The sequence below is a fragment of the Castor canadensis genome, chromosome 11 (assembly GCF_047511655.1).
Source record: "Castor canadensis chromosome 11, mCasCan1.hap1v2, whole genome shotgun sequence".
In the NCBI taxonomy this organism is placed as follows: Eukaryota; Metazoa; Chordata; class Mammalia; order Rodentia; family Castoridae; genus Castor; species Castor canadensis.
The window spans coordinates 127,367,724-127,392,673 of record NC_133396.1 but is presented as its reverse complement, the minus strand read 5'-3'; the positions used below and the strand labels follow the sequence as shown (position 1 = coordinate 127,392,673).

General features: G+C 53.5%; 1 protein-coding gene across 2 annotated transcripts in view; it reads left to right on the top strand.

Moving 5' to 3' along the window:
- Window positions 1-1,019: 1,019 nt before the first annotated feature.
- The window catches only part of Cntn2 (contactin 2), a 30,952-nt gene continuing 7,021 nt past the window's right edge, over window positions 1,020-24,950 (top strand). Inside the window, exons 1-18 of one of the 2 annotated variants that reach the window (XM_074048521.1) lie at window positions 1,020-1,264; window positions 9,606-9,766; window positions 14,018-14,162; window positions 14,262-14,437; window positions 14,635-14,730; window positions 15,062-15,271; window positions 15,550-15,649; window positions 16,871-17,046; window positions 17,441-17,577; window positions 17,944-18,073; window positions 19,445-19,595; window positions 19,716-19,843; window positions 20,153-20,328; window positions 20,806-20,926; window positions 21,385-21,543; window positions 21,959-22,108; window positions 24,097-24,167; window positions 24,504-24,738. In XM_074048521.1, the coding sequence (XP_073904622.1) occupies window positions 9,694-9,766; window positions 14,018-14,162; window positions 14,262-14,437; window positions 14,635-14,730; window positions 15,062-15,271; window positions 15,550-15,649; window positions 16,871-17,046; window positions 17,441-17,577; window positions 17,944-18,073; window positions 19,445-19,595; window positions 19,716-19,843; window positions 20,153-20,328; window positions 20,806-20,926; window positions 21,385-21,543; window positions 21,959-22,108; window positions 24,097-24,167; window positions 24,504-24,738 (2,434 nt within the window). In that variant the 5' untranslated portion in view covers window positions 1,020-1,264; window positions 9,606-9,693. The remainder of the gene's footprint in view (window positions 1,265-9,605; window positions 9,767-14,017; window positions 14,163-14,261; window positions 14,438-14,634; window positions 14,731-15,061; window positions 15,272-15,549; window positions 15,650-16,870; window positions 17,047-17,440; window positions 17,578-17,943; window positions 18,074-19,444; window positions 19,596-19,715; window positions 19,844-20,152; window positions 20,329-20,805; window positions 20,927-21,384; window positions 21,544-21,958; window positions 22,109-24,096; window positions 24,168-24,503; window positions 24,739-24,950) is intronic. The other variant, XM_020184284.2, reaches the window with a different exon arrangement.

Sequence of the window (24,950 nt, the reverse complement as noted above, 5' to 3'; positions counted from 1 at the left end):
CCAGGCTCCATCCTTTCAGGGCACACCCCCAAAATGACAGGAGCAGGGCAGGAGAGAAATGCCGCTGACCAGAGTGAGCATCTAGAGTCTCAGAGCAGGAAGGTACCTTGGCCAACTTGAACCTCTTCAGGTTATCAGTGAGGCTCAGAGAGGGTTCTTAGCCAAACACACACAGCCAGTCAGTCAGTAACCCAAAGTTCAGAGTACCTTTCAGACATTCACACTTCTAATCCAGCGAGCTTTTCAGAGCATCGCACTGCTGGTTGATTAAAATGGGATTGGATCCAAATGTACAAAGGTGTCCAAGATCAAGAGCATAGTTTTAAAAACATTTTGCAAATCATGGCGTTATTTTGTGATCCCGTTTTCGTAAGGTAATTGTACATGTGTGAAAATAATAAACCTGGAAGTAGGTACTCTGTTAAGGGGGGGTGCTCAGGGGACTTACGCTATTCTAAATTTCCTTTAAGGTTTGGATATTTGGACAAAAGCCCCTGTTACTTTTGAGCAAAGGAGATAATGAGGATGAATGTGAGTTGGGGGATGGGGTGGGGGACAACAGAAGCAGCCTCTCATCGTACTTGCCCCACACATAAAATTGCCCACCCCCCCAGGGAGTGGGGGGGATGGAGAGTTTTGGCTCCAGGGTCTGAGAAGCAAGGCTACTTTCTTTGTGCCTCCTCAGCTCACCCCTCTGGCCCCTTCAGCTTCAGGCTGGCAGGGAGGGGGGTGGGGGGGGTGAGGAGTCGGGTGGGGGGGAGGGGAGGGGGGAGGAGGATGGGGGGGTGGGGAGTCGGGTGGGGGGGAGGGGAGGGGGAGGGCGGTGTGGGGAGGGGAGGGGGAGGGCGGTGGGGGCAGGCCGGCCGGTGCGCGGAGCTGCCCATGCATTATGGAAGACGGGCACTCAGGCTGCTGCCTGGTCCTTAAATGACAGCAAATGAGGTAAAGCCGGGAGGGTGGGGACGGAGGAGTTGGGGGGGGGCAGAGGAAGCCATCTCCGGCCGGAGCGCAGCCAGCCAGTGAGCGGAGCCGGGGAGAGGGAGGAGCACATCTTGATGCAGAGATGCTGCAGTGGCTCCGGGCGCGCACACACACGCGCTCTCACCCGCCACTGCCGCCACCGCCCGGCCGCCGCACCAGGACAGCCAGCGGCTGAGGCCAGCAGAGGCCCCGAGGAGCCGGTTGAGGGGCTGGCGGCAGGGCCGGCGGCTCACCCACAGGACAGCGTCCACCTGCCCCAGCCAACACCCTTCCTGCACTCCAGGTAGGTGCCAACCGTTTTTGTCTGCTCCAGCCCAGGGGCTTCCCTGAGTGCTGTTTATGGCAGGGACTCCATGCTCAGCCCCGGTAAATGTCCCCCTTGTAACTTGGGAGAGGGAGGTGATAGGGACACTCAGCCAGCTGGAGCCTGTCTGACTTCTCACCCCAGCTTCACAGTGGCCACAGAGTGATGCTCTTCTCCTCCCTGGCTATGTGGGTGGCATCCTGAAGGGCCCAGGCAGGCAGGCAGAGCCTGCCCAGGAAGCTGGCCCCCAGGAGTGTCCAGGAATCCAACCTGAGCAGCCGACAGCAAGCAACCACCTGCCAAAAGGGCAGGGGCTTCTGGGGCTGACCTGGGCTCTACAGCCTGCCCTGTCCCTGGAAGTCCCTGGATGGAATTGAGCATTGGTTCCCAGACTTGAGGTCACCCAGGGGGTTGACGCTGCAGGGTGACCTCTTTGCAAAGTCTTGCTTCAGTTGGACAGTTTGGGAGGCTGTGGAAGAGAGGGGAGAGAGAGAACAAGTTTGAGCAAAGGCCTGTCCAGGAGCTGGGAGTCAGGGAGGAGAGACTGAGGCAAGCAGCATCTGAAGGTTGAGAGGCTGGAACCACCCGGCTGAAATTCCTTTTCTTCCCCTCCCCCTCCTCAACCTTGTCTTTTCCTTGTATCTCCCCCCTCAACCTCACTGGTAGGAGGGAAGGATTTGTTCAAAGTTTGGCTTTCCTGGGGATTCTATAAAGAGAGGGCAAACCCTCTGCCCAGCACCATGGCTTACTTACGTAATAGGCCAGAGGGGAGGAAGCAGACTCAGCCAGCAAGTGTCCAGAGCTGCATCCCAAAACCTGCTCCAAGAGGGGTTGGCTAGGCCTGGGGAGCAAGAGGCTAGGATGAGGTAGTGCTTGTGGAAGGAGCGCTACCTGTGCTGCACAGGGTATCACCAGATGTCCTGCAGCCCCAACCATTGTGGAGGTGTGTGAGGGCGGGGGGACTGTGAGAGCCTGTGTCCCTTAGGAAAAGCTGTCAGTCAAAGTTGTCTGGAGGTTTTGGAATCCATTATGACCGGGAAGGAGTGGCTGTGTGTACCATGGCTCCAGCCCTGGACAAGGGTGGGTCTGAGCATCTTTTCCGTCTGCCCGGGGCGGGAGGCAGGACCAGCCCATTTGGCCAGGTCCATCCTTGAGCTCAGAAACTCCTCTGAGCAACTGTTCAGCCCCCAGTCTTCTTAGTCTGTGAGGCTCTCTACTACCTGGTCCTGTATCCCCATCCAGAGGGACTGTTCACACGGCTAGAGTGCAAGGGTAGCAAAGAGTAGTCCACCTGTGGAAGAGGCAGGGGTTGCCATGGCTCCTGGGGTGGGGCAGGAAGATGGCCTGGAGGTCAGAACAGGTGCCCTGTCTCCTGACCATGGCAGAAGGGAGCTGTGTCCTCAGAGACAGTAGCATCCCTTCCCAAGGCTTAGCACGTGCTACTCCCCTCCCCTCTAGCCAGGCTTGGCCAGAACCACTCACAGGACTGTAGCACAAGGTCAAAGTCCTTCTTAACGTCCCATGGGAGTTGTCAACCATAAGAGGGAGCAAGAAGTGAGATAAACAGGGGACCTCTGAGCTGATGGTATCAAAGTCTCCTAAGGTCTACCCTCATAAGAAACTACTGTCCTCATGCTCACCCTGAGCCATGAGAGGAGCTGAGGGAAGCCACCGAAGAAGTGCAGACTGACGGAGCCTGCTGTCTTCCTTTTCTCTCCTCCCCACCTCCCACCTAGCCAAGTGCTTCCCTGCACTCCTCCCTGGTCTCATGCACTCTCTGGCTTGGGTCCTCAGCTACCCCACACCGCTGTCCCTGCCAGATTTCTCTCCTTATACAACTCTACTGCAGCACACATGTGGGATGGGCTCTGAGCAACCATGCTTGACCGGACAGTTGCACCATACTGCCTCTGGCTGGCCACACGTAGTCTTCAGGAGCGTGTACATGGGTGTACCCCAAGCTAGGTTCTCTGCTCTGAGCCCATACATCTTGGGGTGGTTTTGGGGGATGTATGGTCCCCCTGCAAGAAACCTTTTCAAGCCAAATGTTAGTTAAGAAAACATATTTCAAAGACAATTTCTAAGCCTGAGTGTGGGTGGTATTTGTATTTTTGGAGAAATTCCTAGGGCAGAAACAGGGAGTCACAGAAGAGGTGGTTTATGACACACAGGGAAGAACCAGAGCAAAGAATATGCCAGTGAAGCAGGAGGGACTTAAGTGAGACCACAGGAGATACATCCTGACAGGAAGGGAGCCATGAGCCATCCTTTCAGATAACCCTAAAGATGGCTAGAAAACTGGAGTGGAGGTCTGATCCACGGTTAGAGACAGTCTTGACTAGAGGCAGAGGGGGAATGGCCCTGTAAATTTCTTCCAGCCTACAATCACCCTGTTTCAGATGGTAAGTGGTGTCTGTGGGTGATGAACCCATAAGACAGACATCCTCTCTGTTCCCTCCTGCATGCTGGCCTTTCTCCTACTTCAGGAGGACCACACCCCAGGGCTCTTGCTAACTGGAGCATTTGTGGTACTTCTGTGAGCTCTGTGCCCTCATTATTGCATCATAGAGTAGAGGTTCTTTCTTTGGTTTGAGTCCTTGCCTCAAAAGGAGCCCATGTTTCTTTGTTCACCAAAGAAGATGCAAACAAAAGCAAAGGTGTGCAAAGATGTCCTCACCCCAAACCTGAACATCTTCCATCTCAGGACACACTCAGACACAAACACATCTCAGGAGCCCCTGCTTTGATGTAGAAGCCAACCCTGCCCCCTCTTGCAGGGCACCCATCCAGAAAGAGCCTACTCGGTCTCCTCCAGTCAGTCCACATCCCCTCAATGTCTGCCAACCTCAGTGACTACAAGGTTCCCCTGCCCTGCGTCCAGCAGGAGGCAGCCTATCTGTGCTGCCCAGGCTTCTACCCTGAACCAGCCTGTCTGGGATGGAGATGGGTGGGGTCTCCTCTCAGTGGAAATAGGGAGACATACAGCAATTGCTCTGCTAATGCATGGGGGACTTCCTTATTTGGTTCTTCAGAAACAAGTTGAAATAATTATTCTGATTCCTGCATCTTGAAAAGGAATCTTTCTGGGACTGGGGGTATAGCTCAGTGGTAGAGAATTTTTCTAGCATGTGTAAGGCCCTGGATTTTATTCCCAGTATCAGAAAAGGGGAGATCCTTCTTCCAAAGTTCACATTCACTGCCCTACACCACACATAGAGCAAGACAGACAGGTGGGAAAAAATTGAAGGTGTAGGAGTAGCTTGCTCCTGGTCCCAAGCTTCCTCCCCAGAGGACATAAGTCTCTCCCCTTCTGTCACACCGTACTCTGAAGGGTCTCTCACCAGAGAGGGCAGGCTGAAGATCAAGGGCCAGACTTCCCTTGCCCAGTGCCGAAAGCCCAGGCAGATCCATAAACCTGAGGGTCACCAGCTGCCCAGTGCATATATCTGCACCAGGGCTTGGGGCCTCCGGGAACCAGCTTCAGATACAAAGAACCTGCAGAGAAAGCTAAGGGAAGAGAGAGGGAGTGCACAGCGGGGCTGAGGAGGGACTTGGCTACACAGCATCTCTGTCCCCCATTTGGGGCTGAGGCGGTCCCTATCTCACCCATATCTACCCAAAGACCCTCTCCAGCTCTCCAGGTTTCTATAGAGAGCTCTTAACCCAGGTCCTTTTCCCTCTGCCAGTTGCTACCTGGCCTGGCACTCTGAGCACCCCAGAAGTCCCCATCTGAGCCTGAAATGTCCTCATAGAGGAGATGGGATGATTGAGACCTTCCTGAAGGGTCACTGCACTGCCCCAGGTGGCAATGCCTGTCCTAAGCAGAGGATAAGATGCTGAGCTCTGTCTTCTGTCCCCCAAGGCAGAAGATGTGGGGTTGAAAAGGAGAATTGACTCTAGAGAGCCCATGTGCACATCCCACCTGTGCCCCTCCCGAATACACTGCACTGGGTGTAAGTCTACCATCAGTGTCCTTGTGCCCATTTGAGTGGCTGCTGGTGCTTTCCTAGGTCCACCACACCTGGGGCATATAAGAGGAGGAAAGCACTTGTCCAGGAGACAGTGGGGGATCAGTCCCCTAAGCAGGTGTGAGTGCAGCCTGAGGACTGTGACTGAGTCAGTAAGCCTGACTGGTCAGGCACAATGACTTGCAGGCATAGGGAGGCTGGGCGGGTTTTCAGTGACAAGATCACATCTTCCCCCAAGCACTTATAAAGAGCCAAGTGTGGCTCTGACCTCATATAGTCTCCTTAAGATAGTCTCACCCTTCTTCTCCATTTTGCAGATGGAGACTAAGGCTAGGAGAGGCTAAGTATGAAGGTAACTTAATGTTATACTAGTTAGTTTTACTAGGATCTGGTTGGTGCAATTCACTACCCTGTTAGCCTCTGTGCTATGGGACCAAGGGCCAAGGTGGGACCCCAAGGGCTTCTACAATACTTTGAAGACTAATAAGAAACCAATCTCTGCCCTCTACTAGCTCCAAACCTCCCTTTACCCATCACCACCCACGCAAAAGTTGCCAATCCCTTCTCTTCCAATCTCCACTCTCTGGGAGCGGGGGAGACAGACTCGGGGCCAGGAGGCAGGCATCCCAAGAGGAAGTACTTTGGGGGAGTGTATCTTTCATTTTCTGACTGGCTCCATGCAGGGTCCTCAGCCCAGGAAACCCTGTCATGTGTTGGAGTCTAACTCACAGCCTTCTGTCCCCCAGCTGCCTCCCAGGCTCTTTGTTTCCTAGACTAAGAACTTCAGCCAGCTCCCTCAGTGCCATTGGACCCCCAAGTGGCCTGTTACCCCATATGTGGGTACCTCATAGGGCCAGCCCCAATGGTGACAGCCTGTGCCCGCCAGTGACAGCCTGCGCCTGCACCCCTGCACTTGGGCAGCTGGCCTGGGCAAGGCTTGGCTGGCTCAGGCCTGGGCCTGGCATAATTCCACTCCAGCCTTTCTTCCAACAAAAGGGCCCCCTCCATCCTGGGCATTCTAGAATGTGTCATGGGGCAAATGGTGTGGAGAGATGACTGGTCTAGGGACTTGTGAGCACATCTCAGCTGCTCTGTTGGTCAGGTTGCTCCAGAAAAGCAGTGTCTTCCTTATCATCTCCCCTGTGCTCAGCACATGGTCAAGAAACACTGTAATGGAAACGGATGCAAGGCAAGACTGGATGCCAACTGTCTCACCTTTTGGCAATAACCTCCAACCTTTAGCCCAGACTCTGTATGTGTGCATGTGTGCACTCGTGTTCGTGTACACAAGGCCTCGGCACACAATGAAACTCAGCATACATCTGATCAAGCTGACAGCTGTCCAGTGCTCTCTGAAGGCAACCTCAGCCCTGCCTTGACCCCATACACATCTCCTCTAAGGCTGCAGGTCTCTGTCCCCAGATAGTACCCTTGGACTGGGGAGATGGCTGATAAAAGACTGGCGTCTAACCACAGTGGTTCTCAATCGGTTAGACGTAACACACTTTGCTAGGTACTGAAGTTTAAGACGAGTGGTGGGAATGGATTATCCACAATCTGCAGTATCACCTAGGGGAACAGAGACCACAGATAATTCTGACCACTGCAGGTGGAGGTGACCACTGCAACCTCCATCTCTGCCTTGGTCTAGTACATTCAGGATGAGAGCCTGCAGCCCAGCTCTTCCCCTGCTGGCCCCTCCTCCTGCACCAGTTCCCAGCACTGGCAGGCTGAGAAAGGATGGGCGCCAATGATGACAGAGTACCTTCTCTGTACCAGAAACCAGGTCGTGGCTTACCAGTGCCATGGGTGACTGTCAGACTGGTTGGAGAAGTTTTCCCACAAGGGAACCTTCTGGAAAAGTCCTGCAGATGAAACAGATAGAAGTGGTGATGCTCTCACGGGAGTGGGGAAGGGGTCTAGAGCCTTCTCTCCCCACCGTGGCTGCCCCTCACAGGTCCAAACAGCCCAAGGCTTCACAGCAACTTGGGAACCACTGCAGGGCACTCTGTTGCCTCATCTAACATGCAGAACAGCTTTGCAAAGCCATATTATAATCTCCACTTTGCAGATGAGAAAACTGAGACACTACAAGGAGGAATAACCTGCCCAAGCTCACAGAGCTGTTAAGAGATGAAATTCATATCCTGGAAGGTTTCAGTCTGCTCCATGCCTCCCTATTCTGACCATAGCTCCCTTCATTTGTGTGACAACCAAGGGCAAACTTTTAAGATTTCCCCATGATCAGATACTCTGCTGTCCCTAGAGACCTGAGGGTGTGTGTGTGTGTGTGTGTGTGTGTACCTATGTATGTGTGCCAGTTTGCCCTGGGTTGCTTCAGAGAGCACTGAAGACGTGTCACCTGAGGAAATTTATATTAAGCTCCAATGTGTGAGCTTGTGTTTGTGCACACGCACGCATATGTCTGATGGCTCCTGGAGGCATACAACCACAGTGGTTTTCAATCGGTTAGATGTGACACCCTTTACTGGGCATAGTGATCCCAAGATGATCATGATACAGTCTCCCCCTCGGGGAGCTCACACCCTGCCAGTGGAGACAAACAGTGCCATGAGCAGAAGCTCTCTGACCACTTAGGGTGCTGTCCAGAGCAGAACTGAATTCTATATGCAGACTTGGCCTCTTAGGCACTTTCTGGCAGGGTGAGGCGTGAACAGGACCTGTGGCTGAGGACATCTCACCTAGGGAGGGTGCTACAGGGGAACGGACTTGTGGGGGACATGTGGGAGAAGCATGTGGGGGGCATGTCCTGGATTTAATTGGGAACTGACCGCAGCAAGGACAGGGAGGGGCAGGTGCTGTGGGATGGTACCTGGGTGCCTTCTTGACAAGGGGAAGAGGATATGAGGCTGGAGATGAGGAGTAACATCTGCTCCCCACCCCCCACAAAAGCCCGTTTCTGGGCTCCTCCCAGCATCCCTGCCACATCCTCCCTGACAGGCCCTGGGGGTGCCAGCTGTGGCTGTCAGGAGGTGGAAAGGTGGTGGGTGACTCCCCTGTGGAGGAGTGCTGGCAGCTCTTTCCAAGGAAGTTGAGTGTGAAGTGAAGGGAGGCACCTCCTGAGGCTGCACTCATCTTCAGACCCTGTCCAGGCCCCTGGGGCAGCCTAGAGCCCTCCAAAGCCTCCCTTCTTCACCCTGACTCTACCCAAGTGACCAGAAGTCCCAAGCCCTTAGCCATCCATCTCTCTGGGAGCACAGAGTACCAGAGCTGAAGGGACCTAAAAGAGACCCCTTTCACAGAGGAGGACACAGATCCAGAGACAGTTGGGTTACAGTGGGTTAGTGGAAAAGCCTCCACCTGGTCCTCTGTCCTTTGTTGTGGCTTCTACAGGCAGGCAGGTGGGGCAGCCAGTTAGTCCAACCCCTGGGACAGCTCCAAGAGGGAGCTGGGGGCACTGGTGACCTGGCTCACTCCAACAACTGGGAGGTAGAACCCTGAGTCTCTGCTCCCTGGACCTCAAGAAGTCCTCCTGGGAAGAGAGAGTATATGGGAGGCTTGCCCAGCTCCTTGCCCCTACTCAAGATGACGTCTCTCAGACCATGTCAGGCCACTGTCTTGCTCTCTGCAGCCTTCCTGGGGCAGGGTTTTGGGAGTGCCATGTTTAACCAAGGCTCTGCTAACTCTGTAAAAGGGAGGCTCTTCTGGGAGCCAAGATAACTCTTGTAGCCCAGAAGGCCTGCTGGTCCATTAGTCCATCTGGTGGGAGAATGGCTAATGGGGCCAAGGTCATGACTCCACCACACAAAGTGTCTAAGTGCCTTACCTGGGCACCCTGGCCTGAGGGCAAGGATAAATCATAAGACCTCTTCTTACTGCAAGAAAAAGAAGGCTGATCCAGAGACTTGATGCAGCTCCCAGAGGGGCTTATTAGCCCCTACCCAGGCTCCTGTGGAGAGAGACACAGGGAGAGTCAGCCTCAACACCCCCAATTGCCAGAGGAAGATATCTCTGCCCCCCCCACACACACACACACAGGCCCTGCTCTCTTCTGGATCCTACAGGGAGAGCTACCTAGGGTTAGCTCAGGCAGGAGGATAGGTGGGTTCTTGCCTCCAATTAGTATTGCTTTCACCTTATCAGCACCCTGCTGACTGGGGGAGGGAGAAGAAGGCAAAGCCAGACTCCCAGGGGTGGTGGAGGCACTCAGCCCAGGAAGAGCTCCTTGGTAATGGCCAAACCCCCTCCCCTGGGACTTGGGGAGAATGAGTGCTTGAGCCATTCCAGCAGCAGCCCAGACAAGGGAAAGCATTACTGACCAGATGTGCCTGGAGCTGGGAGGGGCGCGCCTTGCTCAGAGTCTTCTGTGCTCTGCCCCTCCCCCCCACCAGGTGCTTCTCAACCTCCAGCCAGACCCTCCAGCCAGACTGGCCCGACGCTCCCCTCCTCTGATCCCTGCCTCTGCTCAGGACCCCCACAATGGGGACACCCACCAGGAAGAAGCCATGCCTGCTGCTGCTGCTGCCCACTGTGGTCCTTGTCTCCTCTCCAGGTAAGAGGGGTCATTGGGCTCTAGAGGGACAGCTCTCACTTATGAGGGTTACACAAATAATTACCTCTGCTTCGCCTTAGCACCCAGACTTCTGAGGCCATTCCTTGCTAAAAATTTCCCATATATGGATCTTACGTGTCCTTTGAGGTTAGGAGGCAAGGAAATGAGTCTTTGGCTGGTTGTAGATAAAGTAAAAATGACCCAAAGTGAGTGAGTGAGTGGTTTACCCTTGGTAACACAGCAAGATTTTAGCACAACCAGATCTCCATGCTGTCCGCCAGGAGCTAAGGCCTCTAAGGCTGTCTAATATGGTAGATATGACTACATGGAACTTCTAAGCTAAGACTCAATTCAATTCAAAACCCATGTCTTCAGTTCACTAGCCAGCACCAGCCATGTTTCAAGTGCTCAGTAGCCACCTTGGAGAGCACAGACCACGGGACATGTCTGTCATGTCCAGAAAGTTCTCCTGGATCCCATGAAGGTTTTGGCCCCGTGGTGCTCAGCTTAGAGGAAGAAAGATAACTGGCAGAAGGGAGGGAGGGGAGAGGGCTGGAGAGCTACCTGTCCTGGAGCTCTGGGGTCACCAAGGCTGCTGCTGATGAGCCTGCTGGACCTGTGGCTTGCCCTCTGCCTAATGCCCAGGTCCACTGGCATTTCTTTTCCCCAAAGAACTCCATGGGAGACGGAGCACCTGCTCTGCAATGCTGGAATGCTGGCCACTGCAGGTTCTACCTTCTACCCCCAGACCCTGTCAGGCTAAAGCCATGCGTCTAAGTCTTTGTCTCCACTGGCATACTTTCAGGAATTCTCATTATGTCTTTGCTGCCTCTCAGTTCTGCAGCCAGCTCCATGAGGCTGCCAGGAAACAGCTGACCTGGAGGGTGGGGGAACCCCCAGTACCTAGGCTTAGCTACCTGTCCCAGAGCCCACTGGACCAGAAGAGCTGCCGGGGTGGGAAGCCCCAGCTGCACAGTGCAGGAGACATCCACCCAGGTTGGGCAGAGGAGAGCATCCCCTCCGTCATTGACAACTCAGTGCTGGCACCATCTGAGGTGAAGGGTGTGAGCAACCTCCAGGGCTCTCAGACACAGAGGAGCCAGAAGGCAGCAGGACCTGGTCTGCCACCTCCCAGAGCAACAGAAAGACAGAAGTAAATCCCCTCGATTGTGCCCACCCTGCCTGGAAGATGTCTTAGCTCTTGGCTTTGCTTGCTGCCCTGTCCTTGGGATACAACTTTGGACTCCTGTAGGCAATCAGGGCAAGAAGAGGCAGCAAGGATGTCCCCTTGCTGTCTTGTCTCTCCGATCCCTCCTCTCTTCTGCAAGATATCTTTCTTTCTTTCTTTCTTTCTTTCTTTCTTTCTTTCTTTCTTTCTTTCTTTCTTTCTTTCTTTCTCTCTCTCTCTCTTCTTTTCCTTTTCTTTTTTTCAATACTGGAGTTTGAACTCAGGGCCTCACACTTGCTAGGCAGGTGCCCTGCCACTTGAGCACCACCCCAAGCCCTTTTTGTTTTAGTCATTTTTCAGATAGGATCTCAAGCTTTTTGCCCAAGTCAGCCTAGGACCTTGATCCTCCTGCATATAACTATTACAGAGCTGGAATTACAGAAGTAATTCTGGCTCCTTCTGCAAGGTTGTTTTGGGGCAAGAGTTATCAGGAAAGAGACTGTGGAACAACACAGCAGGAAGAGCTGGTAGTGTGTGTGAGTGTGCATGTGTGCAGAAGTATGGGAAGCCATGTGTGGGAAGGTGTCTGTAGGGGTGGAGGTATGAGTGAGACCTAGCATGGAGGGCATCATATTACAGGGTGGCTGTGCCTGGAAGCCCTCACAGTGCAGTGCTGGGCTGTCCACCCCTTCGAATGACCCGACACGATTTTCACAGCCTGAACTTCTGGGCTTTGCTCCTAGTGATTCTGATTCTATACCTCTGGGATGGAACAGGGACCCAGATCTTCCCTAAAAATCAAGGATGGTGCACACCATTGTTAAGAATGCTGGCTGCAGGGTGAGGCTGGTCAAAGGTGGAATCTTCAGATCTCCTTCTTGCTGTGTGACATGGGCAAGTTACTAAACCTTGCTAAATCTCGCTTTCCACATTGGTGCAGTAAAAAAGAGCAGCACCTGTCTGGTACGAGGGCTGGCTATGAGAAGGAAACTTGGAGCATGGTATCTACACACAGTAAGCAATCGATCAGTGACACCTACTTCTATCATTACTTTTGTTTACATACTATCAATAAATAGACCTGTTTATGAACACATGTATATATAAATGACTATATAGAGTCATTTGCAACTGTTTGAACTTGGGAACCAATGTTTATATAAATGTGTTTCTAGCCATTTGAGTATCTTAGAGAGGTATTTGCACATGTCTGTACAAACAGACCTGTGATATAAGAGTGAGTGTAAGGAAGTATGTGTGTGGGCACTGGGGTAAGTGTGAGGGCGGGCACATGGCAACGTGAAAAGGGGAAAGTCCTAAAGCATTAGTGTGCCTGGCTCACTCCTCCCATCACCCAGAGTTCTCAGAAACTACTATTGTACAAGGTGGTTCCCAGCAGCCAGGCTGCTTCCCCGTCCTTCTTTCCTCTCCCCTCCCCTCTTCGTGGTCCCAGCTGGGGCAGGGTCCCTACCCTCCACCACCATCATTAACTCGGGATTAAGCTGGGCTTTCCAGCCGAGATAATGCAGTTGCTGACAGACCACTGCCTCTGAGGCCCGGGGCGGCAGTGAGGGAGAGTGACAGGCAGCAGTGAGGGACTCAGGGGATGTCTGCACCGGACCATTTCTGGGAGCCCTGCTTCCTACCTCATTCAGAGAGCTGCTTAACAGCTGCCCTCACTCCCAGTGGGGCAAGACTGGGTCTCAGCTGCAGCAGAGAGGCCCATCCTTGGAAGAGGGCTGACAGCTGGATGAACCAGGAAAGAGGCACTAATTGTTTAATGGGGATCCCCCTCCCCCAAGACCCACCATGGAGGGTCTGAAATCAGCTGTATTGAGAGGTAGGAGCCAATTAGGGGAGTCTGGCTCCCACCTGACGCCACAGTGGCAAAGCAGACTGGCTCCACAAGGCAGCAGACAGCAGCCCCCTCTACACAAGGGCAAGTACAAAGCACTATCCACCTATTCCCGCCCTGGTAAGGCAAGACAATGATGCGTTAAGAGACTGGCCTGTGCCTGGGACAGGGCTGGCATGGAAACTCCATTTGCAGGAGCAATACCCATTTGTTCAGCTATTACAGGAGACCCAAGGTCGACATCTGTGTCACAGACTTGCTATGTGACTATGAACAAGTCATTCCTTTTTCTGAACTTGGGTGGCATTTCATGAAAGTGCCACCAGGTAACCTACCTACCACACATCCATCATCAGATCTTCCTTCTTCCCTGAGCCCTGCCCCACCCCAAACTTGGGTCCAGCAGACATTTGCCTAGCTGGCTCCCCATGCTGGGCACCTTACCTGCGTTCTTCCAGCCGAATCCTTGGCCCCTGGGACGTGAATTTGTACTCTTTCCTTTTCACAAATGAAGACACTGAGGCTCCGAAAGGGCCTGTGACTTGCCCAAGGTCACACAGCTCATCAGAGGCCCAGCCTAATCCTGATCCGAGCCTTTTTAACTAGTCAGATCTGTCCCAGCAGAGCTCTAGACTCTAGGGATGCATCTTCTCTCCCCATCTTTGGCCAATGACTTCTCATGGATCTCACACCCTGCAGTTCCGTTCTTTGGTGTGGCTTCCCTAAGTCCCCCAGGGCGGTAGTAATGGCTTCTGTTTGGAAGGCCCCAGTGTCTCGATCCTAAGCCACCATTACAGCATGTCCACCTTGCACTGCCGGCTTTCTGTCCTTCCCACCCAGACTGCAAGCTCCTTCAGGTGGAGGGACTATGTCTGATCCATTTTCACAGCCCAGTGCCATGTATACAGCAGACACTTAATGCCTGAGTGCAGGGTAGGTGATTAACTGTGCTAACTTGACCACATGGGATCTGCCTGGCCTATTTAAATTCAAATTTGAATTAATTAAAAATTAAATTAATCAAATAAAAAAAATTCAATTCCTCAGCTGCATTAGCCACATGTCAAGTTCTCAATAGCCAGGAGTGACTGGTGGCTACCGTATTGAGCAGGGAGGAAAATGAAATATTCCCATCATCGCAGGAAGCCCTGCTGAACAGCACCCCCTAGAGGCCAGGCTCCAAACAACCTCTGTCCCTGAGGCCTCTTGGTGCTGTCCCCAACTGCAGCTTGGAGTTCCGCCTGGGGATCCCCAGCCACCTTCGGGCCTGTCTTTGAAGACCAGCCCCTTGGCCTCCTATTCCCAGAGGAGTCCACAGAGGAGCAGGTGACACTGGTGTGTCGTGCCAGGGCCAGCCCTCCAGCCACCTACAGGTGAGGCCCCCACAGGGGCACTGGGATGTCCTGGGAGGCCCTCACATTAAGCCCTGCCCCAGAAAGAACTGAGGTCCCTTCCTCTGTCCCCTATTGCAGGTGGAAAATGAATGGCACTGAGATGAAGCTAGAACCTGGGTCCCGTCACCAGCTGGTGGGCGGCAACCTGGTCATCTCCAGCCCCACCAAGGCCCAGGATGCCGGTGTCTACCAGTGCTTGGCTTCAAACCCAGTGGGGACTGTCGTCAGCAGGGAGGCTGTCCTCCGCTTTGGCTGTGAGACCAAAACACTAGGAGTTGGGGAAGAGGGTGTCAGGAAATGTTGCTCAGAAAGGACAGATGCCACGCTCAAGCCAGGCTTGCTGCCCTCACATGGCATGCCCTGGTGGGCTGCTTTCTCCCCAAGGAGGACAGCTGGGGAGGAGCCCGAAGGCTTGCAGGACCAGTGTCTGAGCCCCCATATCTACCTCTAGTTCTGCAGGAATTCTCCAAGGAGGAGCGAGACCCCGTGAAAACCCACGAAGGCTGGGGAGTGATGCTGCCCTGTAACCCACCTGCCCACTACCCAGGTGAGTGGGGGGCATAGGAAGGGCTTCCGGATGCTCAGCAGAGGAAGGATGGAATAAGATGTGCCAAGTGACCCTTGGAAGTAATGATCCTGGGTCGCCAACTTTAAATGACTCTGTGTTTCCGGCTATCCCTGAAGGTGTGTTCCCCAGCACCTAGCACCTAGGACAGAGCTAAAGTCACATCTTTCCTCTAGGTGTCCCCTCAGCTCCAGTTCAGAGCATGGGTGGCTCTCAGGGCAGAGTATACAGATTCCCACCAACATGTTGGGGTCCCACCCAGCTGGCCTGTGAACCCAACACCCCCTGGTTTCCTCAAACTCCCCCATCCTAGGCTTGTCCTACCGCTGGCTCCTCAACGAATTCCCCAACTTCATCCCAACGGATGGGCGTCACTTCGTGTCCCAGACCACAGGGAACCTGTACATTGCCCGGACCAATGCTTCAGACCTGGGCAACTATTCTTGTTTGGCCACCAGCCACATGGACTTCTCCACCAAGAGCGTCTTCAGCAAGTTCGCACAGCTCAACCTGGCTGCTGAAGGTCAGGATCAGGGCGTGGTGGGAGAGGAAGCCGAGAAGGCCAGTAGCTTTGGGAAAATGGGTTTCTCTTGGAGACTGAGAAGAGCAGCTCATGAAGTACAGGATGGAGGGTCTGGAGCCCCGGCCCTCTAGCTTCAAGGCCTCAGACCCTTGCCTCAGGCCCCCAAGGGGGAAAGGGAGTCTCTGAGACTCCACCCAGCTGCTGGACCTGGATCCTAAGCATAGGAGCACCTCCCCAGGGTCATTTGCATGTGATTTGCATAACCCCTCTCTTCCCAGATCCCCGGCTCTTTGCACCCAGCATCAAGGCACGGTTCCCCTCAGAGACCTACGCGCTAGTGGGGCAGCAGGTCACCCTGGAGTGCTTCGCCTTTGGGAAGTGAGTAGTGCAAGAGGTACAGAGCTCCCTAGGGCCAGGCACAGTCTCTCAGAGCCCCCCAGGGTGAGGTGGGCAAGGACCTCAATGCTCGATCATCTTGGTGCCCCTTACAGAGTCTGACAGAGTGCTAGCACTCAGTGGACATTGACCACCACCCACTGGGCATGAAATCTCCACCAACGTGCCTTACGCGTATTGGATCGCTTGGTCTTGCCCACAGTGCAATACCTGGCAGGCGGAGGCAGCTTGAGGGACACCTGGGGCTGGAGGCAGGAGCACAGTGTGCAGATTCTAGCCCAGCCTTCCTGGTTCAAATCCCAGCTCTGCCACTCACTGGTTGGGAGACTGTGGGTAAACTACCTAACCTCTCTGAGCCTCAGTTTCCTTATTGGTAAATAGCGAGAATAATAATGCTTACCTCATAAGATGTTAGAGCCCTTAAGCCCTTAGAACAGTGTCTGGCATTTAGCAGATGTTCTACGAATGTTACAAAAACACAAGAGAAAGTGTTATCTTTCTTGCTCTCTCAGAAAAAGCTCACTGGAGCAAGGCTAAACAATAGCAAGAGCTCAGTAGATGCTTGTAGAATGAATGAAAGAACGGGATTTGAACTCTGGTCTCCTCTTCCCTCAAATGTCTCCTGGGCCACTGCTTTGTGGAAAGTCAGTAAACGTTGTTGTGATGTTATTGAGAGGAGCAGCTCCTGGGCTCAGGACCAGGGTCTAGGTCAGAAAATGCACATGGAAAACTCATGGGGGGGTAACATACAGGACCTATACGTCTCACTAACTCCTCAGTCTGTTCTAGGACACAGATTGCTAGTAACTTAAAGTGTCTTAGAAAAGTGGGGTCTGTCACCATGGGAAAGGAGACCCATAAAGACCCAGGTCACAGGCCACTGCTTATCAGTGCAGTGGGAGGGCAAGCCAGCCTCGGGGTACAGACCATATGGAAACTAACTTCACTGGCTTCATACCTATGCAGGGGATAGGGGTTAAGGAGCCCTGCTTCTTGTCCCTTCCCTGCCTGTGCTCTAAGCCTACCTGGGAGAAAGCAGGTCCACAGGTACGTGTTCTCCCTCTGTCCCCTCCCAGGTCCAGAGTCCCTTTACCCCTGCCTAGCAACTCAGGAGGACTTGGGGGCCTGGGTATGAGGTGGTGTGGGTACAGAAGTATGCCCAGCTCAGTCAACCCCCTCTGGCTTTGTTGTCTCCCCTGCCAGCCCTGTCCCCAAGATCAAGTGGCGCAAAGTGGATGGCACCTTGTCTCCCCAGTGGGCCACCGAGGAGCCCACCCTGCAGATCCCCAGTGTGAGCTTTGAGGACGAGGGTACCTATGAGTGTGAAGCGGAGAACTCCAAGGGCCGAGACACTGTTCAGGGCCGGATCATCGTGCAGGGTACAGAGCTGGGGACACCTTCTCCCCTGCCCTCACCCTTGTGACTGAGGAAGCAGTCCAAATGCTAGGAGGACACTGGGAGGCCCCTCACTTGAGCCCTCGGGTCCTGGCTACACTGGGAATGGGAACAGAGAGGTCAGCTTGGAGCTTCATGTGGGAATACAGAAAGCACAGAGAAAGCTTTAGCACGATTCAAGGTGCTGAAAGGGCTCAGCTACAAAGCAACACCTTTCTTCTGCCTGCTTCTTCCTGCCCCTTTGGACGCTCTGTCCCATAGTGTAGATGGCACCCTCTTCTGGCTGTCATAAATACTGCATTCATGAAATTCCAGCCCATTTAATGAGCCTGAGGTTCCTCCCAGCTCATCCCAGGTTTTCTCTCCCTTGCTCCCCAGCTCAGCCTGAGTGGCTCAAAGTGATCTCAGACACTGAGGCTGACATTGGCTCCAACCTGCGTTGGGGCTGTGCAGCTGCAGGCAAGCCCCGGCCCATGGTGCACTGGCTGCGGAATGGGGAGCCTCTGGCCTCCCAGGTAGGAAACCTGGGTTTCCTCCTACACACCTCTACTCTGCTGGGGCAATCAATGTGCCAGACTGTGGTTCTGGGTGCTTCTTCCCATCCCAGAGTCACACAGCCAACAGGCTGGTCAACTGGATAGAATCCCAGAAACCTGGGTCTTGGCACAACTCAGGCACAAAACAAGGATTGGTCCTGAGTGGGAAACCTGACCCATCCAGCTTCAGGGAGGCCTGAGATTCCAGGCAGACCTGAGGTAGGATCGGACATGAGTCCTGTCCCAAGGGACTATGAACCTAGAGCCTCCAAAGTATGCCAGCCGTTCCTCTCAGCCCCATGACCTGATCTTCCTGCCCTGCCCTGGGCTGACTCTTCTGCACAGAACCGAGTGGAGGTGTTGGCGGGGGATCTGCGGTTCTCTAAATTGAGCCTGGATGACTCTGGAATGTACCAGTGTGTGGCAGAGAATAAGCATGGCACCATCTATGCCAGTGCCGAGCTGGCTGTACAAGGTAAAGGACCCAGGAATGTAGGGGACACCTTGTAGACACACAAGTAGGGGCTGGAGGAGTTCTGAGTTTCCATGTCTACACACACACACACACACACACACACACACACACACACACACCGGTACATGTACGTATGCACACGTAGGCACACATGCACATACACAGACACGGGCAGTTTTCCTTGGCTTTCCAGTGGTCCTCAGGAGGAGGACTCAGATTTAAGAAAGGAGGTAAGACACCAGATTGAGAGCACAGGATTTCAAACCCATCCCATTTCTGGCAAGGGCAAAGTAAATGTTTGCTGCAGCGAAAGAAAAAGGTGGCAAAAGGCATAGAAGATGAAATTGATCAGATCTGTGTTTAATCTGGACCTTCAACTGTGTGACTTTCAGCAAGTTACTTAATTTCTCTGCCTCAGTTTATGAGATGTGGACTATGGTAGTTCTGCCCCCACACTGCCGCTCTGAGAGGGAATGAGATGAGACAGGAAAACCATAAAGGGCCTGCCCTTCCTATGACAGGTGCCCAGGAAATGTCAGCTAGTGCTAGTGTTCAGTTGTGTGATCTGAGCTATCAGAGCCTCAGTTTCCTTACCTGTAAAATGGGCATAAAGATACCTATCTCGTTAAGTTGTAGTGAGACTTAACTAAGATTCATTCATTCATTTAACCTGATACATACTGAGCACCTCCTATGGAATGAACACTAAAGACCGAGTCTCGAGTAGCTTACAGTTTAGTAGAGGGAGAGAGATGAACACAAAATCAGATAGCTAATCTCCAATAGCGAATTTCAAATACAACATAAAGGAAGTTGAGTAGACCCATGGGGGTGAGGCGAGCCAGTTAAAATAGTCAGGAAAGACTTCTCTAAGGAAATCATCTTTGGAATGTGACCTGAGTGTCACATGCAGGGAACTTCCAGACAACATTTACAGCAAATGCTAAGGTTTTGAGGCAGAAAAGCCTTGGCAAACTTCAAAGAATTAAAGGAGAAAAAAGAGCAAATGCTTGCAGCATAGTGAGGAAGAGAGTGACGCAGGACAGGAGGGAACTTGTTTTGAGTTCTGGGTCCCTGATTTATATTTTCAAAAGCATTCCTGGTTGCTGACTGAAGACTATAGGAGGGAAACACAGTAATGGAAGACCGGTAGGGGTTTTCCCACCGTCTAGACAGGAGATTTGGTGCCTTGAATCCAGAGTTGGCAGGAGGGTGAAGAGAAGGGGTGGGACTCTGAGTGTGCCCTGGTGACAATGGTGTCTTAGAACTTATGAACGTACTTAGCACACAGGCAGGTGATGTCCTAATCCAGGGTGATGGGAACTGCTGTTATTCTGTGAGTAACCATGGGGCCCTCCCCTTTCCTTGCAGCACTGGCCCCCGACTTCAGGCAGAACCCTGTGAGGCGCCTGATCCCTGCGGCTCGTGGGGGAGAGGTCACTATCCCCTGCCAGCCCCGGGCAGCTCCTAAGGCCACAGTGCTCTGGAGCAAAGGCACGGAGATTTTGGTCAACAGTAGCAGGTACCATGCGGGCCCCACCCAAGCCACTCCTGCTCCTGCATGTCCTCCTTGGAGACTAGTCCCCTCCCCGTGACTATGGCATGTGCCTAGATTGGCACATCTGCCTTGTCCTTGCTGCAGGGTGACCGTGACTCCGGATGGCACCTTGATTATTAGAAATATCAGTCGCTCCGATGAAGGCAAATACACCTGCTTTGCTGAGAATTTCGTGGGCAAGGCCAACAGCACTGGCGTCCTGTCTGTGCGCGGTAAGGGCTGTGGTCTGGTGAGGGCACACAGCTCAGCTCCGGGGTGCCACCCTCCCACCATCCTGCTTCTCCTTGGGTTCTGAGGCCACCCCAGGACTCCGTTTCACTCAGTACCGCCCCACCCACTCTATCCAACCCCACTCACTACCTGCCACACACTCGTGGGCCTATCAGGGGGTCGGGGACCTGTGCTGGTCCCCATGCTGCTTCTTTTTCCTGCATTTCAGGACAGAGACCCGCAGCTCCTACATGGGCCTTTTCCCTCCCCCATCCACCCCAGGGCCTTGTTTTGTTGTTGTCGTTTCATAGATGCAACCAAGATCACTCTAGCACCCTCAAGTGCCGACATCAACTTGGGTGACAATCTGACCCTTCAGTGCCATGCCTCCCATGACCCCACCATGGACCTCACGTTCACCTGGACTCTGGATGACTTTCCCATCGACTTTGATAAGCCCGGGGGCCACTACCGGAGGGCCAGTGTGGTGAGACATGAAACCAGGACCCTGTAACTCCTCACCCCATTTCAGAGGGACAGGGGACCCACAGTGTCCTGCACTCCCATCAAGCCCCCCAGGGCCTCCCCACCCCTGAGGCTCTCACCCCACAAGTTCTCGGTCAACGACCACCCTTCCTAAATCTACCCTAAGACACGCATTCCACCTGGAGACAACAGAATTCCCAGTGCTCCAGGAGACTCCACCCGCCACTCTTCTTCTCCCCAACACAAATGCCATTGTCCAGAGGAGGCTTGTGAAACACACTTTGTGGCTTAGTCCCCAGTGGTATCAAGTGAGGTGTAGCTGGTTCCTGCCATTGGATAGGAAAACTGTGATGCAGAGTGGCCCACGAACATCATGGTGCAGGAGACTCCCGAAACATAAGTCTGTGTCTTGTGGCCCACTGCACTAGTCAGGGCCACTTCCTCTGATCCTTTGCCCCTGGCTGTCCCCCATGTGCAGAAGGAGACTGTTGGGGACCTAACTATCCTGAATGCCCAGCTGCGCCATGGAGGAAAGTACACATGCATGGCCCAGACAGTGGTGGACGGTGCATCAAAGGAGGCCACGGTCCTGGTCCGAGGTGATGGGTTTCCTACCTCCCCTCCCTGCCCTGAAGGCTGTGGGAGTCCCTGAGCAGGATACATACATTTTGTATGTGCATGGTTTTTTGAGGTCCTAAATGAGTAGAAAATTTTTCTTCTAAAGCTGAGTTGGTGTGTTAGTGGGGTTTGGCGGGGAGGAGGGGGACGTCTGCCCTTGGACATCCCAAGACAAGAATACTTTGCTGAGCCCAGCAGTTTTCAAGTTCAGTGCTAGGGAATCTACACCCCTCTGTGCCACCGTGTCTATGGACTCCCCAGTCTGAGACACATCCCTCCCACCACACAAGAGGCCTTCCCCACTTAACAGCCCCATCCTTTGCCCTCTCCCCCTGGTGTGTGGTTGCACATTCTTGGTACCCAACCTGGGCCTGGAGGAAGTGGGCTCGAATTGGAAGTTGCTCAATTCTGACCCAGTGGGCGCTGCCTCTTGGTGCAGGTCCACCAGGTCCTCCAGGAGGTGTGGTGGTGAGGGACGTTGGTGACACCACTGTCCAGCTTAGTTGGAGCCGTGGCTTTGACCACCACAGCCCCATTGCCAAGTACACACTGCAAGCTCGAACTCCCCCTGCAGGGAAATGGAAGCAGGTTCGAACCAGTAAGTGTGAGGGCCCACACTTGGTGATAAGGCCTGGCTGTGTGCAGTTGAGGGGGACCAGGGGTTGGAGGGCCAGGGCTGAGCCTGGAGCTTCAAAAAGGGTTAAGTTTGATCGTCAGGGAGCCCCCAGGCATGCAGGGAGACAGGAGAGTGGGGAGAGTTCAGGAGGAGGGACCTTGGTCTGTGCCTTGAAGACTTAGAAGGGTCATTGCTGGAGCAATGAAAATATTTGTGGGGTGTGGGGGTACACACAGCATTAGCAAAGGCTTCTCCATCAGTTCTGAAAGAATTGAGTGCTTAGTATATGGTGGGTGCCACATGAGGGCTGGCACAAAGAAGGGACATAGCCCCAGTGTTTACCTTCTACATCCAACGAATGAACAGATGCTAACTCAATGTCCCTGGGGCCTTGCAGATCCTGCAAACGTCGAGGGCAACGCTGAGACTGCTCAGGTGCTGGGCCTCACGCCTTGGATGGACTACCAGTTCCGGGTCCTAGCCAGCAATATCCTGGGCACTGGGGAGCCCAGTGGGCCCTCTAGCAGAATCCGGACCAAGGAAGCAGGTCAGGGACTAGGGCATCCCAAAAAGAGCTCTCAGCAGGGGGTGACCCTGGGCCTTTATGGGGATCCCTAGTAAGCAGCCTTAGGAGAGTTCCAGCCCTTCTCACCAGGCTTTGACAGAACACATGAGAAAAGACACCAAGTTAGGACAGGCAAGCCACCTAAGCCAACCCCCTCATTTGTAAACCACAACTACATATGAACCTATAATTATTTTTTAAGCTTAATATTTTTAAATGGAAAAACTAAAGTTTGGAGAGAGGAAGGGTCATGCTGGCAGAGGCTGAACTTGAACTCAGGACCAGAACCTTGAACCCTGGACATCCACCCAGCTTATGGATGTACATGAGCTGCAGAAATCAGCTAATGAGGAAAATGTGTGTGTGTGTGTGTGTTGTGCAGGGAGCTAGAGAAGGAACCAGTGTCTCCAAGCTCTCTTTGGAGCAGGAGGAATACTCTATCCATGCCCTTCAGTGAAAAGTGTGTGGGTGTCAGATTCTGAGTGGGGAAGGAGGAGGAAAGAAGCTGGAAGAGGTACAGGCACTAGCTCTGCCCAGAGGCTCCTACTGACCTCTGAGCTAATTCCAGGAGAGGGCCTGGGACAGGCAGGCTGAATTGAGGACCCTGCTTCCCACCCTGCACCTGCCCAGCTCTGCTGCACACATATGTACACAGGGTCGCCTATGTGGCTCCCTTCAACATGTTCTCCTACATGTTCCAAGCTCTCTGAAGTTATTCAACATTTTTTTTCTTTTTTTGGTGGGACGGGGGGTTTGAACTCAGGGCTTCACACTTGCAAAGCAATCACTCACAAAGCAGGTGCTCTACTGCTTGAGCCACACCTCCAGTCCATTTCACTCTGGTTGTTTTTGAAATGGAGTTCTCAAAAACGATTTGCCTGGACTGGCCTTGAAACTTGGTCCTCCTGATCTCAGCCTCCCAAGTAGCCAGGGTTAGAGGTGCGAGCAACCAGTTCCCAGCTCCTCAACATTTTTAGCTGCTGCCTCTCCTAAGTAAGAAATGGCAGAGGAAGCACTTTCTTTGACTCTGAGCTCCTTGGCAATGTGGAGTGAAGAGGGGTTCTCCTTTATTTTAGTATTCCAAGAGCTGATGAGCACAAAGTTAACTACAATGCAAATGAAAGATGACGAACTCTAAAATCACAAAAGCTGAGTTCAAGTTCTAGCTGCGCCACACTTTTGCTGTGTGACCTTAAGTAACTTGCTTTACTGCTCTGGGCCTCAGTTGTTTTCCCCTAAAAAAGGCAATTATAATGCCCACTTCACAGGATCAAATGGGAAATGTGTAGGCAAAGTAAAAGGCCTGAAGATACCATCATCAGAACCAACTGAAGTCTTTAAGTGCTGGATTCTTCTACAGAGATATTTAGACCCCCAGCCAAGCTGCATGAACTGATAAAATCCATCCTTGTTTTAATATCAGCCTCTGTAATACTAAAGACAACTAGGAAATTAGATCTGCCAAAAAAAAAAAAAAAGGAAAATAGTAATAAAATACCCCAGAGCCCAAAAGAAATGGGTTTTTGTTTTTGTTTTTGTTTTTTGCACTAACTGCATTTTGGTGCTGTTTGTTCCTCTTCTTTTAAAGCAAGCTAGAGTTGGTCTCTGGGATTTAGTTGAAGCCAACGGGAGTGAGGATGAGGATGGTGGTGATCATTTGTGGAGACCCCTATATGTGAGAACATCTGCTCTTTCATTTCATTGTCATTACAGCCTTTTGTGAGAGACATTACCATCTTCGTGGTAGGGGGAGAAGGAGGCCCAGGAAGCTTAAGTAACTTGCCTGGGGAAACACAGCTAGAAGATGAGCAGAGATGGGACTTGATCAGTAACTCCAGCCATAGCAGAAGGGCTGGAGGACAAACCAGGATGTCTTTGAAATGGTGGCTCCATCCTAAGGTGCTCTACAGGCACTTTGTTCCCTGGTTGTCCATTAATGAGCCACATCTCCATCCCTTGGCCCCTGACAGCTCCCTCGGTGGCACCCTCAGGACTCAGCGGAGGAGGCGGAGCCCCGGGAGAGCTCATCGTCAACTGGACTGTAAGCCGCAGGGTCAGAGCACAAATGCCCCCCTCCCCCTCCTCTTCTGGAGAGAGGGACAGCCCTGCCCCTTCCTCCTCCCTTCCCGACTCCTCCCCCGCTTGAGCAGTGCGCAGAAAGGACCACTGCGCAGTTCTGACTCAAAAGCCACCAGTGGCCCTTCCCCATCCCCTCCTCTTGCCCCTCTGCCCCTCACGCGCATCTGCTGCAGCCTGAGGCCACATCGGCGGCCACCTGTGTCCCAGGTCACCCCCTCCTGGTGACAGGGGTGGAGCCAAAGGATGGGCAGGGACACGCGACCGCGATCCCTGGCCCACGCCACGCTCTTGCCCTCAGCCTGTGTCACGGGAGTACCAGAATGGAGATGGCTTCGGCTACCTGCTGTCCTTCCGCAGGCAGGGCAGCACCGGCTGGCAGACCGCGCGCGTGCCCGGCGCCGACGCGCAGTACTTCGTCTACAGCAACGACAGCATCCGGCCCTACACGCCCTTTGAGGTCAAGATCCGCAGCTACAACCGCCGTGGGGATGGGCCGGAGAGCCTCACGGCGCTCGTGTACTCCGCGGAGGAAGGTGGGCCGCCCGGGTCCACGTGGGTTCCAGCCCTGCGCGCCTCCCAGGGGTGTGGGTCGGGGAGGCTGCTGCTCACACTTGCTCCACTCCATGTAGGAGGTGGAGAGGACACCTGTGTGTTCAGCCGCTGGCCCCACTGTGGCCTTGACCACCTTGTAACCCCTGGGGTGGGGACAGAGGAAGGAGCCCCTCTGGGAAGAGCAGCAGGGCCC